The sequence below is a fragment of the Copadichromis virginalis genome, linkage group LG12 (genome assembly GCF_057382275.1).
Source record: "Copadichromis virginalis isolate Kocher_CV1m ecotype Utaka linkage group LG12, C_Virginalis_male_GT1.1, whole genome shotgun sequence".
In the NCBI taxonomy this organism is placed as follows: domain Eukaryota; kingdom Metazoa; phylum Chordata; class Actinopteri; order Cichliformes; family Cichlidae; genus Copadichromis; species Copadichromis virginalis.
In genome coordinates this window covers 40936869-40954663 of record NC_140629.1, presented here as the reverse complement: position 1 = coordinate 40954663, position 17795 = coordinate 40936869, and the positions used below count along the sequence as shown (strand labels likewise).

General features: G+C 47.5%; 1 protein-coding gene across 1 annotated transcript in view; it reads left to right on the top strand.

Moving 5' to 3' along the window:
• The window catches only part of LOC146697847 (rap guanine nucleotide exchange factor 1-like), a 34717-nt gene extending 21501 nt beyond the window's left edge, over window positions 1-13216 (top strand). The window contains exons 8-23 of the mRNA XM_085476618.1: window positions 3605-3727; window positions 3806-3955; window positions 4078-4301; window positions 4380-4417; window positions 4967-5084; window positions 5172-5247; window positions 5617-5701; window positions 5965-6057; window positions 6826-7014; window positions 7097-7181; window positions 7492-7586; window positions 8023-8101; window positions 8343-8444; window positions 8523-8620; window positions 9485-9625; window positions 9711-13216. Of these exons, the coding sequence (XP_085332744.1) occupies window positions 3605-3727; window positions 3806-3955; window positions 4078-4301; window positions 4380-4417; window positions 4967-5084; window positions 5172-5247; window positions 5617-5701; window positions 5965-6057; window positions 6826-7014; window positions 7097-7181; window positions 7492-7586; window positions 8023-8101; window positions 8343-8444; window positions 8523-8620; window positions 9485-9625; window positions 9711-9846 (1832 nt within the window). The 3' untranslated portion in view covers window positions 9847-13216. The remainder of the gene's footprint in view (window positions 1-3604; window positions 3728-3805; window positions 3956-4077; window positions 4302-4379; window positions 4418-4966; window positions 5085-5171; window positions 5248-5616; window positions 5702-5964; window positions 6058-6825; window positions 7015-7096; window positions 7182-7491; window positions 7587-8022; window positions 8102-8342; window positions 8445-8522; window positions 8621-9484; window positions 9626-9710) is intronic.
• Window positions 13217-17795: the final 4579 nt, after the last annotated feature.

Here is a 17795-nt window from a genome sequence, read left to right as displayed (position 1 = left end):
CCAGCAGACGACGAAGGCTGGAGCGGTCCCTCGGACCCTCCAGCGAAGGCGGATGAAGGCTGGAGCGGTCCCTCGGACCCTCCAGCGGAGACGGACAGCTGAAGCGAAGGCAGACGAAGATGATGAAGGCTGGAGCGGTCCCACTGACCCTCCAGCAGACGACGAAGGCTGGAGCGGTCCCTCGGACCCTCCAGCGAAGGCGGATGAAGGCTGGAGCGGTCCCACGGGTCCCCAGCGAAGACAGACGAGCAGCCCACCAGCTGCAAACACGGACACGAAGCGAAGGCAGACGAAGATGATGAAGGCTGGAGCGGTCCCACTGACCCTCCAGCAGACGACGAAGGCTGGAGCGGTCCCCCGGACCCTCCAGCGAAGGCGGATGGAGGCTGGAGCAGTCCCCCAGACCCTCCAGTTACGTTTCGGTGTTGTCAGTGTTTTGTTTTTGCGTGACTGTCATGTGTTTCCTGTTTTATTTTGAAGGTCTGGTGTTATCTTAGTGTTTTCAGTTTACATTTTCCCTGTCTCGTCAGTTCTAATTTGCCCCAGCTGTGTTTCCCTCCTGTGGTCCATTCCCTGATTGCTCCTTCTATGTATTTAAGCCTTGTGTTTCAGTATGTCATAGTCGCGATCTTCCCCCCCGTTGTAAATAGTTTGACGTTTTGTGTTTTGATGTAAATAAATTCGTTTTGAGACACTTTTTGGGATTTTGGTGGAGAGCCTTAGTGTTTTGCTTCGTAGTTTTATTTTTCCTTTATTTTTATTTTCCTGCGTTGCACCCCGGTTGCCTAGGCCGGGGTGTAACATATGGGGGCTCGTCCAATCGCTGGAGGGTCCGAAGGAGGGACGGCTTCGGCCTTCTGTCTTCGCTGGAGGGTCCGGGGACCGCTCCGGCCTTCATCCGCCTTCGTTGGAGGGCCCGGGGACCGCTCCAGCCTTCATCCGCCTTCGCTGGAGGGTCCGAGGGACCGCTCCAGCCTTCGTCGTCTGCTGGAGGGTCAGTGGGACCGCTCCAGCCTTCGTCATCTTCGTCTGCCTTCGCTTCAGCTGTCCGAGGGACCGCTCCAGCCTTCGTCGTCTGCTGGAGGGTCCGTGGGACCGCCCCAGCCTTTGTTGTCGCTGGAGGGTCCATGGGACCGCTCCGGTCGTCATCCGCCTTCGCTGGAGCGTCCGAGGGACCGCTCCAGCCTTCATCCGCCTTCGCTGGAGGATCCGAGGCTCCGCTCCAGCCTTCGTCGTCTGCTGGAGGGTCCGTGGGACCGCTCCAGCCTCCACCAGCCTTCATCCGCTTTTGATCAAACATTTCACTTGGGGTTACATGTTTGATTTTTGGGTGGGGGGAAATGTTACGTTTCGGTGTTGTCAGTGTTTTGTTTTTGCGTGACTGTCATGTGTTTCCTGTTTTATTTTGAAGGTCTGGTGTTATCTTAGTGTTTTCAGTTTACATTTTCCCTGTCTCGTCAGTTCTAATTTGCCCCAGCTGTGTTTCCCTCCTGTGGTCCATTCCCTGATTGCTCCTTCTATGTATTTAAGCCTTGTGTTTCAGTATGTCATAGTCGCGATCTTCCCCCCCGTTGTAAATAGTTTGACGTTTTGTGTTTTGATGTAAATAAATTCGTTTTGAGACACTTTTTGGGATTTTGGTGGAGAGCCTTAGTGTTTTGCTTCGTAGTTTTATTTTCCTTATCTTTGTTTTTCTACGTTGCACCCCGGTTGCCTAGGCCGGGGTGTAACACCACCGAACAGAGGCAGCAATATAACATAGCTCACATTAACAGTGCAGTGGATCCTGCTTGTGCCGCGATATTCAGGACTGCAAACCGAGCAGCATCACTGACTTTCAGCTTGTTGTGTTTGTGGATATATGACTGACTTTAATTATCCACAAAATCATCACAATCTCTGTCAGATTAAGGTCGACTATTGAACGGCGCATATTTAAAGGCTTTAAAACCAAGTTAGTACAAACGTCACTAACGTCACATAACTTTGCCGACATGTGGCCAACAGTAATGTTTTAATGTTCTTCGTTATTAAACATTCGCACATAAATAAGTGACGTCATATTCAGTACTTACTTTTGAAAGTTTACTGTTCGGCCGCTGCACTTCTGCAAAATTATCCACATCCACCGCCGCGCTATGAATTGTGGGATATATGGGACCACGAAGTCTACACCGGACCACACTTCAAATTTGGGGAAATTGACGGTGCATTTGGAGAACACTTCAGAGTGGGACAGCCGTCGTCGCGTTGCTGTGACATCATAGGTCTCAAAATGCGTACTCCGGAGCGTGCGGTCGCTGGATTGGGACACAGCCAGTCACCTGCAGAGGAAGTCTCTCACGTATTTCTTCTTCTTCTCTTGTTGCGCCTGAAGAGAAAGAATGGAATGACATCACATCACTGTGATGCGTCTTGCGTGTTATCTACATGTCCCCAGTATCCTATTAACTGCTCTGTCCTTGCCTTTACAGAATAGATGTAAAATAAATCAGCGAGCTGCACGCTGCCCACGCCTGCAGCTGATGAAACACACACAGACTAAACATTTAAAAAAACAAACATCAATGAGCTTGAAGTTGTTTTAGACCCAAGGCAGTCAGGGCACTTTCATCAAACAGTCACCACTTTTAACATTTCAGTTCTTTTGATTGTCCATGAACATATCTTTTCATCTCATAGAATAAAATAGAAAAGCCCTTTACTGTCATTGTACATGTACAACGCTCCACGCCGACTGTGCCGAAATAAAATATACACCTAAAAACAGCAGGAATATATCTGAAACAATAGAAAGACTCTCAGTGTCCTGAGTGATGTGGGTGACTCGGACCGTGGCTCAGATTGGTGAGCTGTGTGGGAAGTGTGGGGTTTGGGGTGACACTGTTTGTGTATGTGCTGATTCGTCTCCGTGTGCACAAAATGAGTACAGAGGGTTACGCTACAGTCACACTGCATAGAGACAACGAGATGACCAAAATTACAGTGAGCGCGCGCAGTGAAGTTGCAGTGAAGTTGCAGTGAAGTTGCAGTCTCGTTGCTTTTGAGTGGCTCAGTCAGTCAGCTCAGAGTGACTTTGGTGCATGAAGACAGCAATAAAAGTGCAGTTCAGTCAATCTGCTGCCAGTCTGCAACTGAAAGGAGTCAAGTCTCCAAGTATGCATGCATCTGTCATGATGCTGTGATTATGGGTGATGAGTGTGCAAAATGGCAATCTGTTGCCGTGTGCAGACTCAGAAACTCACATTAACGTCTTACACTCAGACCTCAGAGATCTGAAACTGAAATTCCGTCTACAAATAGTGACGTAGCTGATGCGGGACAGCCATTCAACTGCAAAATGACCCAGGCACACAGCAACCTCGCTTTTATAGGGACATAACCCCAACCAGCGGAGCGGAGTCCCTGCTGCAGCTCATCAGAGCAGCCTGACTCCGATCGATTTCAGCCTGTTCAATCTGTTTATAAATCAGTCATCTGCTCTCACCAGTCTGTCTGAGAGCGGCTGCGATTGTTTGGAGACAATCGCAGCCGCCACACAGCTCGGCCAATCAGAATGGAGAGGTGGTTGTGGATGTTCTGACTTTCTGTTTCTTGTCTTCAGAGGACGATCCAGACTATGCCTTCCTCGACACAGATCAGTCCTCCTCAGAGACGTTCCCCCCTCTCCCTGGTTCCTCCTGTCTCCCTCCTGCCCTGCCGGAGAAGAGGCGATGCAGCACCACAGGTGAGGACACACCTGAGTGACTTGTCTGTCCCCCTCTCTGTCCGTCAGCCTGACTTGCTGTCTGTCTGTGAACTTCAGGTAACACAAGCTCCCAGACTCAGCCGTGCTTTGGGTTCGGTTCTGCCCCTGAGGACCAGTGTGATGACAGCACAGGCCCAGATGAACCTGTCTCCTCCCCTTTGTCCCCCAGCAAGACACCCCCTCCCCTCCCTGAGAAGAAACGACACAGTGAGTGAACAGGGAGAGAACAGTATGACTGGAAAATCCATTCAACTGCCTGTCTCACCTGTCTCTCATTCGTCTGTCTCTCTTCTGTGTGTCTCACCTGTCTCTTACCTGTCTGTCTGCAGTCCACGAGTACCTTCAGTTCTGTTCGTCCTACAGCGATCAGTCCCCCCTCATGTTCTATCAGAGGCCTCCAGGTTTCAGTCAGAGATACAACAGCCGACATCGAGAGCTCGACACCTCCTACCAGCTCTCTCACGCACATCTGGACACACAGCTGGACGCAGACTTCACTCCCTCACCTGAGCTGGTTCCTGCTCCGATTCTACCACCGAAGAAGAAGCAGCAGGTCAGCGAGGTCTGAAAATGTTTGGATGGTTTTGACTTTCTATCGTCACCAAACTTTTCTTGTTTCTAACATTGACAGGACTCAGCTGACAGGCCGGCTGAAGAGGGCGGAGACAGGTGAGAGGCCACACACATGCACGCACGCACACACACAAACACACGCACGCACACACACAAACACACGCACGCACACACACACACACACACACACACACACAAACACACGCACGCACGCACACACACACAAACACACGCACGCACGCACACACACACACACGCGCATGCACACAAACACACGCACGCACACACACACACACGCGCATGCACACACACACAAACACACGCACGCACACACACACAAACACACGCACGCACACACACACAAACACACGCACACACACACAAACACACGCACGCACACACACAAACACACGCACGCACACACACACACACGCATGCACGCACACACAAACACACGCACGCACACACACACGCGCACGCACGCACACACACACGCATGCACACACACACACGCGCACACACACACACACACGCATGCACACACACACACGCATGCACACACACACAAACACACACACGCGCACGCACGCACACACACACACACACACCGGCACACTCCCTCAGGGCGTTCTGTCTGTCCTGCAGTTCCCAGAGCGTGCAGCAGGGGGCGGAGCGTGACAGGAGAAGCAGCACGGAGGAGCAGGAGGAGGTGTTACTGACTGACAAGAAGAAGATTCGCTGCAGAATCACCATGAAGTCTGAGGTGCTGCTTTGACCTTTGCCACCCCCACACACACACACTTTAAATCTTTCACTTAACCTGTTTGCTGACCTTTGACCTGTGTCTCAGGAGGAGGAGGGGCCTGATGTAAAGGCGGCCTCACCTGATGTCCTATTGGTCTATGCTACGGGGACCAGCAGCAGAGGTGAGTGTTGGTAGACACCTGGCTGGAGAATCATATGTGAGACACCACCTGTGTCATACCTGTGCAGACGCTCCACAGAGCATCAGATCCAACAAACACATGAGCACGAGCACATCATTTACAGCCCGCAACTAACAGGAAACAGTCCAAAAATGACATCAGAGGCAGCAGGTGATCTCCTCTTCTTTAATGCTGTGACGAGCTGACGCAGCTCAGAAGGAAGCGCAGCTGCAGAAACTTTATTCAGGAGCTTTGGGGTTTACAACAGTCCAGCTTAGAAGTAAAGAACTAACGCATGAACTATTTTTCAGCTTCACTCAGAGTGTTTCTATGTTAGCTGATCAGATCTGTGTGAATGTGTGTTTGCAGACCAGGACCTGTACCGTGACGCTTTCCTCTGCACCTACAGGAGCTTCATCAGTCCAAACGATGTCATCAGCAAACTCCAGCACAGATATCCTCAAACACACTTTGAGGCTGGGCCCACCGGCTTTGCTTGTAGCTTCAGCAACAGGACAGCATTAAGAAGAAGCACACGGTGCTATTAAAACAAACGGCTGCTGCTCTGAAGTATTGTTTCTCTCACACTGCTGTGAGTGGAGGCTGGACAGAACCAGCTCTGTGCTAGTTGTTCATCGTTGTTCACGTGTTTTCCCACAGTCCCCGTGATTATCTGTCTGTTCGTCCAAACTCTGTTTACTCTTTAACTGCCAACACGTACAGACACCTGTGTGGCAGACGGGAACATGCAGACCTGACAGCTGCCAAAAACACGTTCCACCTGCTGGTGGGCGTGGTGGACGAACTATGGTGAGAAATACACACAGATCTTCACACACTGTATGCAGTGGTGTTCTTCATTAAGACAGAGTGCAGAGGCCTCTGAACCTTGGCTGTGATTAAAGGAGACCATCTCTCATATTCACACGTCGGCAGGAAAGCCAGACTTATGTAGGTGCTCACATGGACTCCTGCTTATTACCTGGAAGTGTGAGTTAGGATTTATGAATAAAAGCATTAGAAACAAAGGTAAGATCTCCTGTTTCTGATAGACTTATGAGCAGTTTTTAAACGTGATTTTAACCTCACATAAAGGCCTCTGTGCCTTCAGCTGATCCAAAATGCTGCAGCAAGAGTCCTGACAGGAACTAGAAAGAGAGAGCAGATTTCTCCTGTTTTGGCTTCCTGTTAAATCCAGAACTCAAAATCCTGCTCCTCACATACAAGGTCTTAAATAATCAGGCCCCATCTTATCTTAATGACCTTGTAGTACCATATCACCCTATTAGAGCACTTGGCTCTCGCTCTGCAGGCCTACTTGTTGTTCCTAGAGTATTTAAAAGTAGAATGGGAGGCAGAGCCTTCAGTTTTCAGGCCCCTCTTCTGTGGAACCAGCTTCCAGTTTGGATTCAGGAGACAGACACTATGTCTAAAGCCAAGTTGATTGGCTGATAAGAAACCATGTGGGCCACGGGACACTTTTTAATGCCACACTTGATGCTTTCAAATCTATCGAGTAAGATCAGCTGTCCACATACTTCTGGCCGTGTGTCATCAGTGTGAATACTGTGTGTGCAGCGCGATAGAGCTCGACTCTGATGTGCTTCTGCTACTGATGGACTTGGTGTTCAGCCTTCTGATTGGTGGAGAGCTGGGACCGGCCCACCAGCTGCGCTCCAACATCCTGTCAAAGATGGAGAAGAGGTGGAAGCTAATTGGCTCACCTCAGTCACTCCGTCCACTTGCTGCCAAGGGTGTGGCTGCCAGGTAAGCCTTCACACCTGACAGGTTGAAAGCATGCTGAGCTGTCATTGGTCAAGTTTGAATGTTTCTGTCCCCTCTGCCTCAGGCCGGGAACTCTGCTGGACTTCAGGAGTCAGGATTTAGCTGAACAGCTGACTCTGCTGGATGCTGAACTCTTCACAAAGATTGAGGTACAGACCCGCCTCTCTCACGCCTGGTTCTCCAGCTGTTCTCATGAACCTGCTTGAGAACACAAAGTATTCATACCTGGTTTATGGTAAACAGGTAAATGATGCTTTGGGACACAAAGAGCCGTCTCCTCGTTGAGTTTTCCACCAGCACGTGCAGCGGTACCTCTTGGTTTGCAGTGTGGCTGCATCACGATCTGCTGCCACAGAAAAACCTTTTCTGTGTTTACATGATTTAGTCTGTTTCATCAGCCTGCCGGAGCCGGCACTTTTGGTGCACTGGGATGACAGTTGGTTCTTCTCACCTGTCCAGCTTCCAGAGGTGTTGCTGTGGTCAAAGGAGCAGAATGAGGAGAAGAGTCCCAACCTGACAGAGTTCACTCAACACTTCAACAGCGTCTCCTTCTGGTAAAACATCAACACAACCGGCAGATACACAACTTCCTTCGTCAAAGAAACACAATCTGTGACTCCATCAGGTTATTGTTTCCATCAGAATCGTGCTGGAGAAAGAGCATCAAAAGCCCACAGACCCCTCAGAAAATGCCTTTATGATGTTATTCTTGATGTTATTCTTTTATGCCATAATCACAATCGGCTTTCTGAAACCGGCACTGTAGCAATCACAATTACTGTCTGAAGGCAAGAGAAATGCCCGACACATTTACTTTCCCAGGTGGTTCATTACGGTTTGTGCCATACTGGTTGTCATAGTTTGTTTGACCTTTATTATTCATTTGTTTTACTTTCAAGTTATGTCAGTGCAAACAGACAGGAGCAGGGACGGGACAGGCAGAGAAGGAGAAGCTTCTGAATCTAATGAACCTTCTTTTTGTGATTTCAGGGTTCGTTCCGTCATCATCCTTCAGGACAAACCTCACGACAGAGAGAGGCTGCTGCTGAAGTTCCTGAAGATCATGAAGGTCGTTAGAGTCCGCAGTAGAAAAAGTCCTTTTGTCTCTTCATTTGTATTCAAAGCTGGCCCTCCAGTCGGGGAGGACAGCAGCTACACCAGAACTTATTAGACTGACAAACTGGAATAAAAAGATTTATTTTTACAAACTCACTGCATCATTACAACATCTGTGTGTCCATTTGTGGTTCCAGACTGTGGTCTGTTGTCATGTCATCTTGTCAAACCGCACATGTTCTTTTTTCCTGCAGCACCTGAGGAAGCTCAATAACTTTAACTCGTACCTGTCAATCCTGTCAGCGCTGGACTCCGCCCCTCTGCGACGCCTGGACTGGCAGAAAAGCACCTCAGAGGTCAGACCGAGTTCATTGGGATTATTTCATCGGTTCGCCTCAGTGCATTAACAGTGTTTTATGTCTGTTTGGCTTCAGGCTCTGGAGGAGTTCAGCACCTTGATCGACAGTTCATCCTCTTTCAGAGCCTACCGAGCAGCTCTGGCTGAAGTAGAGCCTCCCTGTATACCCTACCTGTACGTAAATACCCTACCTGTTGGGCAGTAACCCTAATGTAGAACGTGTCTATGTGATCAGCCTCACAGCAGCCACATTATTGCTCAGATAAAAGGCTCCAACAGCACAAACACAGTCCAGAGGTCCAGTTCAGGATCTCCAATTGGCTGAGGTTTAGCCTGGCTGGCAGCTACAGCCACCTGTGTCACCATTCACCTGTCAGTCAAAGAGGCCACGCCCCTAACAATACAATGTAAGCAGGCGTTATGAAGGAGGAAGCTATCCACAGACCAAACAGTTTGTGTATCTGGCTGTAAACATGTTTGTTTCTGCTGTAAAGTTTTAACATTGGAGTCTATGGGGACTGCCTCACTGCTGCCTCTGCTGGACGTCAGAGGAACTGCAGCTTCATGTTTCAGGTCTATTCAATTCAATTCAATTCAATTTTATTTATATAGCGCCAAATCACAACATAAGTCGCCTCAAGGCGCTTCATAGATACAGAGAAAAACCCAACAATCATATGACCCCCTATGAGCAAGCACTTTGGCAACAGTGGGAAGGAAAAACTCCCTTTTAACAGGAAGAAACCTCCAGCAGAACCAGGCTCAGGGAGGGGCGGGGCCATCTGCTGTGATTGGTTGGGGTGAGAGAAGGAAGACAGGATAAAGACATGCTGTGGAAGAGACACAGAGGTTAATAACAGATATGATTCAATGCAGAGAGGTCTGTTAACACATAGTGAGTGAGAAAGGTGACTGGAAAGGAAAAACTCAGTGCATCATGGGAATCCCCCGGCAGCCTACGTCTATTGCAGCATAACTAAGGGAGGATTCAGGGTCTGAAGGCTGATGCTTTGTCTGCCGTCTCTCTCTCTCTCTCAGGGGTTTGATTCTGCAGGACTTGACTTTTGTCCACCTTGGGAATCCCGACACTTTGATGACATCACAGGGTTCAAAGGTTAACTTCTCCAAACGCTGGCAGCAGTTTAACATCCTGGACACCCTGAGGAGCTACCAGCAAGTGTCAGTTACCTACAGAGCAGTTCCTCAATCATTAGGAGTACCTCGTGGTTGTATTGTTGTATGCTGAAGCTGTTTCTCTCTGCAGGAGCTACTCTCTGCTGCCCGATGATGACATCATTTCCTTCTTTAACGACTTCAGCGATCACCTGGCTGAGGAGGCGCTGTGGGAGCTCTCTCTCAAGATCCGCCCAAAGAACACTCCTCGAGCCAATCAGAGATGAGCTTTGGTGAAGGCGCAGAGGGTCACGCAGCTAATCGGCTGCACCTGTTCTGATGCTAACATGCTGTAACACAGAGAACTGAACCGGTGCCAAACCGGGGGCCGAGGCCCGAGAGCGTGACATTACTGGCACAGACACATGCAGGGTAAAACCTGCAGACATTTTACTACCGGACCTTTGATATTTGCAGGCAGAGGTTTCCCTCCCTCGCTCCTGTTAACAGAAACATATTCAGATTCAGGTCCGGCACCCACAGATGGATCAGAGACTTCCAGATTTTGCTGAAGGAAGAAAAACTGCATCCAAACATCCATGAAACATCACTGCTGACCTGCCAGTCAACTCACCTGCCCTTACCTGATGGTGGAAACCTCACCTCAGCACCGTGTCTTCAAGGCCACAAAAATTAGTTAATCATTAAAGCTGATCCCACCTGACCATCTCGGGAATTCCAGTGGAAAGATTCCCTGCTTAGTAGGAATGATGCAAAATTTCAGCTCCTTTTAAGGGACGAGGGTCCGATTGTTTTAGATGTTTTTCTAGCACCGTTTTCTGATCTGTATTTAAACACATCACGCTCGGTCCTTCAGGTGTCCGAGAGTAACTGTGGGTCTGTGGGTCTGGACTCTGAGGGTGACTGTGGGTCTGTGGGTCTGGACTCTGAGGGTGACTGTGGGTCTGTGGGTCTGGACTCTGAGGGTGACTGTGGGTCTACTCTGTGTCCTCTACTTTTTAATTCAGTTTTATTTATAAGGAGGCTCTGGAGGTCCCCACAGATGCACGTAAACCTGTATCAGTTCATCGACCTCAGACACACACCGTGTGGTTGAACTGAAGGCTTTGTTTCTATTGGCCACGTGAAGGTACGTTACAGCATGCAGGGGTCAAAGTTCAAGTCTGCGGCATGCGCGAGTACTCCGCTGCCGTGCTTGGTGCTTTGCTCGGCGTAGCGGTAAACCGTTATTGCGCTGCGTCCGGCCACACTTCGATGAACGCATCGAGAACAACCTTCAGTATCTTGGCACGCTGACTGGAGCAGCCAGGGATCAAACCATCATCTATGATTAGCAGATGACGTGCTCCACCTCCTGAGCTATGCCACCACCATCATGGATGATGATGAAGGAGGTGAGATCCTGTTGCTGGACTGAGGTGGAGCATGAAGGCGATCCATGAACTTGTGATGATGGTTCATGGTGTCTGAAGAACATCAGCCTGCAGCTGCATGCTGACGCGTTTGTAATGCGTGACAGTTTCAGCTGCTTTTAGAGAAGATTCAGTCGTGCTTTCTACAGACGTCCAGCTGCTACAGATCACACATCCTCCATCATCATCGTCAGTCTGAGCTCACCTGAGCTCCACATCCTCAGCAGCCAATTTACCCTCCAACACCTGAGCAGCGATGCTAAAACGTCCCGACCTTCATCCCTCAAAGTGAGAGTTTAATGTCCCACTGAGGCCAGGACACCAACCAGCCCACCTGAGTGTCAGACCACAGAGCTCTGAGGGTACAAGATGATTTCTCTAAACATACATGAATATGGAAAATCACCAGCTCACACAGTAACACTGTGGGGGTGTCACAGCTGGTCACATGATCTGTTTCCAACTCACAGCCACGGAGACGCCGTTCATCGTCCCACATCAAACACACCTGTACAGGAAACAGGAAGCATCATACAGACACACCTGTATGAATATTACACATGACTGATAAATATGTTCTTTATTTATTCTTTTTTTATTTTGCCCGTGTATATAACCAGCAGCAGCAGTGCGTCTGTTCACTTTAAATAACACAATCTTATTATAGCGCCGACCTGCCGACCATTCTCTGAATGACCAACTGATCAATGGTGAGCTGAACGAACGCCGATTAGAGCCACCGATTAATGAAACATTCATCTATAAGATGTGGTCCAGCGCTAACTTCATGGACTGTGGAGACTTTTTGTTTACATGTAATTTTGACAGAAATGAACAGTTGGCGTATTAAACAGCTGCATCAGATTCTGCTCATCATCAGCGCCTCCACAAGACGACAAAATACCGACGTGGGCAGGATCGAGAAACCCTCATTCACCTGGAAGCTGGCCCAAGAGGTCAAAGTTCACATTTCTTCACACCGCAATCGTTGCGACACCTCAGGTTCATCTGATTGACACGTGGTCGAGCAGGGGGTGGAGTCTGCAGCAGTGGCTCTCACCTCTTGGCTCAGAGAGCTGCAGGTGAGGTCGGCCGGGCGGCGGCACTGAACACTGACCGCCACAACATCTCCAAGACTCTGGACTGAAGGTCATCGAGGTCAAACTTTCAGAAAAAAGACTGATGAGATAAGTCTACATCAATCTGCATGATGAACAAAGTCACGAGATGGAAACAACGGTGTGATGAAAGCATGCTCACGTGGACGCTGCGCTCTCGTCACTGATGCTACGAACATGGTTACTGTTTGAATAAACGAGCTGTTTGTCAGGCTCAGGGAGGAAGACAGGATAAAGACATGCTGTGGAAGAGAGACAGATTAATAACAAGTATGATTCAGTGCAGAGAGGTCTGTTAGCACATAGTGAGTGAAGAAGAAACACCCAATGCATCATGGGAATCCCCCGGCAGCCTACATCTATTGCAGCATAACTAAGGGAGGATTCAGGGTCACCTGGTCCAGCCCTAACTATATGCTTTAGCAAAAAGGAAAGTTTGAAGCCTAATCTTGGGTTATTATAACGGTCTTTTTACTTGTCTCAACAAATCAGCTGTGGAACGCCTTCAGACTGCACAGACTTTTAACTGGCACAAACAAGAGGTCACACATTACTCCAGTTTTGACTTCTCTTCATTGGTTGCCAGGAAATTTTAGAGTTCATTTTAAAACTTTTGTCGTAACTTTTTGAGCTCTGCATGCTGAAGCTGCCCAGCGTATCTCTGAGCTGCTGAAGCCTCATGCTTCATCCCGAGCACTCGGGTCTTCAGGTCAGAGGTCACTGTTGGTCCCACGCACTGGGTTCAAACCCTGTGTGGGGATCGGTCTCCTCGGGCACCGAGGCTGTCGTCTTTACGCTGTGCACACTCCACTGTCTCCTTTAAAAAGCAGTTGAAGACATTTTTATACAAACAAGCTTTTAATCTTTTCACTGTTTTCTATTATTTTATTTATATTTCTGGATTTATTGTGAAGCACTTTGTGATTTTTATTCTGTGAATTGTGCTATATAAATAAATTTTGCTCACCGTATTTTCCGCACTATAAGGCGCACCAGATTATAAGGCACATTAAGACAAACAGTCAGATAACTCGACCTTTATTAAGCTCATTCACAGTAACTCTTAACACTGTTAAGCTGTAACACATTAAATATTGAAGAATACACTCACTTTTTCCTGTACATTAACTTCCACAATTCCATCAAGTTCTTCACCTCCCGTGTCTGAGTTACGGTAAACAGCTGGGCAATTTCGGCATCAAGCATGCCCGGATCGCTCTCATCATTATCTGAATCAGTCTCGTTGCTGTTACTTAGCTGTTCAGTGATTATTCCAGCCTGAAAGCTCAGACGACACTTGAAACTGATACCTTAGCCCAAGCATCCACGATCCATTGGCAGGTAGTGGCGTAACTTGCTCCGCGTGGCCTCCCTGTCTTGGTGAATGTGTGCTCGCCTTCTGTCTCCCACGCAGCTCGTAATTTAACTTTGAACAACCAATGGTTGGAGTTCTTTGGTTAATCCACCCGGAATGACGGCAAGCTCCGAATTAGTTTGCTTCACTTGGGTTTTGACAGCCTCGGTGAGATGGGCGCGCATGGAGTCGTAGATCAAAAGAGACGGAGATTTGTGGAAAAAGCCACCCGGCCTCTTGACATAAACTCACTCGCTCATCTTCTCCTCGTCCATCCAGCCCTTTGAGTTAGCCTTCACGATGACGCCGGCCGGAAACTTTTCTACTTTTCTTTTGCCAAAGTCTTCCTCTTGAAAATGACCATGGGTGGTAGTTTCTGGCCATTAGCTTGGCAGCCCAGAACTACAGTGGAGGATGACTTCTCGTTCCCTGTGGTGCATATAGATACCGTACTGGTGCCTGTTTTCTCAACAGTACGGTTCACGGGGATGTCAAAGGTGAGGAGGACCTCGTCCATGCTAGTGATGTGTTCTGGCCGGATCTTCTTTCCAGTGATCTCATTCTGGCAGTAGGTGCTGAAAATGGCCAACTTTTCTTTGGCAGTTGCTGTGAGACAGTAGTTCTTGTGCGGATTGAGAGATTATGCCTTTTCATAAAACGGAAGCACCAAGAAGGTCGCCCTCGAAAGTCGTTGATCTCCATGTCACGTGCTGCTGTAGCCTTGAGTCGAACAGAGACTGTAGAGACACTTCTGCCTGCTGTTCTCTGTTCAATAACCCACTGTTCAATTTTGTCCTCTGCCATCGCGCCGTGTTCCCTCGGAAACTCCTTTTGGTCTTCTTTACTTGTTTTAGGTCATCTTCGTGCTTCCTCCACTTGCGCACCATCGACTCATTAATGCCGAATTGCCTCGCAGCTGCTCTATTTCCATTTTCTACTGCATAACTGATTGTTTAAAATCCGCTTCGTAAGCATAACACGGTAATGTTGTGTTGAAGCACAGTACGTATTACTCCATGAGGCTCCTTGCAACGGTAACCGTAATGCTCCGAGAAAGTGGCACTAAAAGGTTTTTTTGACAGATTTTTGAGCATCGTGTACCACGTAAAATCGGTTCACGGTCAGGAAGCACAAAGCAAATTTCATACATAAGGCACACCAGATTATAAGGCGCACTGTCGATTTAAGGATTTTACGTGTGCCTTATAGTACGGTAAATACGGTACTTACTAATCTTAAAAGTAGTGTCTGTCTCCTGAATCCAAACTGGAAGCTGGTTCCACAGAAGAGAGGCCTGAAAACTGAAGGCTCTGCCTGTCACGGCCCCTCCCCTCTGTGAACAGACTGCTGTGGGAGGGGCTTCAGTCGGCCTTTTATTACATCACTTCCAGGCAGAGCGACATTTGACGGCGGAGGTTTAGTGTTTTTGGGTGAACTTTAAAGAAGTCAGATTTAAGAGGAGTCAGAGACATTGGTTCATTGATTATTGACAATCGTATTATTAGTTTCATGTAAACACTGAGGACGAGCAGACTCCCCGGCTCCTGCTTCGTTTCCTGCTCTCAGCTGAGTGAGGTGGACCCTGTAGAGCAGCAGGGTCATGTGACACACCTCAGTCTGAGCACGTCCCAGAATCCCACCCCCCGCTCACCTGTGCCGATGTCACAGCGGCTCGCGGTCCGTTTTCCCAGCATGCATCATTCACAGACACAGAACTTCAGCTGTAATGACTTCAGGTAAAACCACCTGCTGCCCCCTGCTGGCCGGAGCCTCCATTACAGTCTGCAGAGTCAGCAAAGAAAAACTGAAATAAACGTTCGGAGTCTCAAAGGCATTCAAACATGAATAAAGCCCCGCCCCCTTACGGTCACCAGGACAGTCACCGTCACCTGACCTGAAACAAAATGCAAGTACTTAAAATAAATAAGTAATGTAACTTAATTTAGAATCAGTCCTACTAACTGACAAAGTTCATCTAACATTTTCTTCTATTTCAGTTCAACTCACCATTTCTAGTATTTTCCATATTGAGTACCTGCTACTTTAAAAGCATAATTTCATTTTGTCAAGTCATCTTTGGAAGGTTTTGATTTCAGGGAAAAATTTGAACATTAAAGATATTAGTCTTTAGTGTAACTGATTCAGGTGAGAAACACAAAACAGTGAAAGTAAAATGTCTTTCATCAGTTGCTCACAGGTTGTTGCAGTGACGTCATGCACAACAGTTAACTCATTATTTTTGGTTTTGCTTCTATTTCTTTTTGAAACTTTACACAAATATTTTAAACATTTGAAAAACTAAAAACTGTGCTTTTTTTTGGAAGTCGAATTTCCCAGAGGAACCCACCCGAGGGATTAATAAAGTTCTATCTTATCTTATCTTATCTTAACTACTTGACTAAAAACAACAAATTTACTGAATTCATTCAGCTAATAAGTTAGCGCAGCCACCTGACTACGCTAGCTGACCGAGTTCACAGGTGAGGCAGACTGCTCACTTTTTAAACCACGGACAGTGTTATTTTATTTTTCCTTTTTTGACACATGCTCTCTATTGTAAGCAGACACGATGACAACGTTTTTTAAATTTAAGGGGATAGAATGAAGATTGCAAAACTGGTAAAAACTGCTGTGAGTAATTGTTAGGTAAGTGACACGAGCTGGATCAGAGAAGCTAGACAGAGAAGCTACCCTTGAGTTACACGACCTGCACGTCTGCCTAATTAGACGTTTTACAAGAACGTCTAATTAGCAGAAACCAATGTGCCGGCCTCTTCACCCACTTCACTCACAAAGATGCTGGCAGGTCAAAACTTCCCTGAGAAGAGCCAGAACTATCACGAGTTCCTCCCGTCTCCCCCTTAGTGGGTTTTTCAAATGTTGCAACATGAGTGTGAAACACACCTCTGTGGACCAACGTGAAAGGAAAATGATTGGTTCAAGTCACTCAGGTCAATGCAGCCGTTTTATAGGATGTGAGCTGGCAAGAGCAGGGCTGTGATTGGTCAACCATGTGTAGAAATTAGAGAAGTGTGAAATCACTCATAAGTTGCGTATGTGTACGTGTGACATGTTCGCTTTATGTTCCATTACTGATAACTGAGTGATAATGTTTGTGATGGATTGTGAAAGTTGAATGTTTATACGTGTGTGTGTGTCTCCTGCTGCTGGGACTTCTTGATGGTTTTTACTAATAAGAAAAACAAACATAATAATACATTTTATTTGAAAGCGCCCAGAACACTCAAGGACACTGTACAAGGTAGAATAATAAAAGGAACATAAACGCAAACAGTTTACACAATCATAAAAGCATAAGACATAAAACAAATGTAAAATAGCAGAGTGGAGAGGTTATGTGGGATAAGCTGTTTTGAACAAGTGAGTTTTGAATTGGGACTTAAAGAGAGACAAGGAAGAGATATTTCTTAAATCAGGAGGTCGGGAATTCCAGAGTCGAGGAGCAGCTGAAAGCTCCCCATGGTGGCAAGACGGAGGGGACATAGAGAGAAAGGGAAGAAGTAGATCTGAGACACCGAGATGGGGCGGTGATCCGAACCAGGTCAGAGAGATATGGAGGAGAGAGATGATGAACAGCCTTAAATGTGTACAAGAGTATTTTGAAATTGATATGATATTTGACTGGAAGCCAATGAAGCTGCTGCAGGACAGGAGTGATGTGGTGGACAGAAGGGGTCCTGGAGATGATACGGGCAGCAGAGTTCTGGACGCGTTGGAGCTTGTGGATGGATGTTTGAGTAAGACCAAAAAGAAGTGAATTACAATAATCAATCCAGGAAGTAACAAGGCTGTGGACAAGAATGGCAGCAGCATGTGGGGTGAGGAAAGGACGGAGACGATTAATGTTGCGCAATTAAAAATATGCAAACCGAGTAATATTATTAATGTGTGAATTGAAAGATAGAGTACTGTCGAGGATGACACCCAAGCTTTTCACAGAGGAAGAAACAAAGACCGGCGAGTTATTGATAGTAACAGAGAAACTGTTGGTTCTGGATAATGTAGATTTAGTGCCGACCAAGAGGAGCTCGGATTTGTTACTGTTGAGTTTGAGAAAATAAGAAGAGAACCTGTGCTTGTCCTGCTAGACCTCAGTGCAGCGTTCGATACTGTCGACCATAATATCCCATTAGAGCGATTAGAACATGCTGTAGGTATTACAGGTACTGCACTGCAGTGGTTTGTATCATATCTATCTAATAGACTCCAGTTTGTGCATGTAAATGGAGAGTCCTCTTCACACACTGAGGTTAATTATGGAGTTCCACAGGGTTCAGTGCTAGGACCCATTCTGTTTACATTATACATGC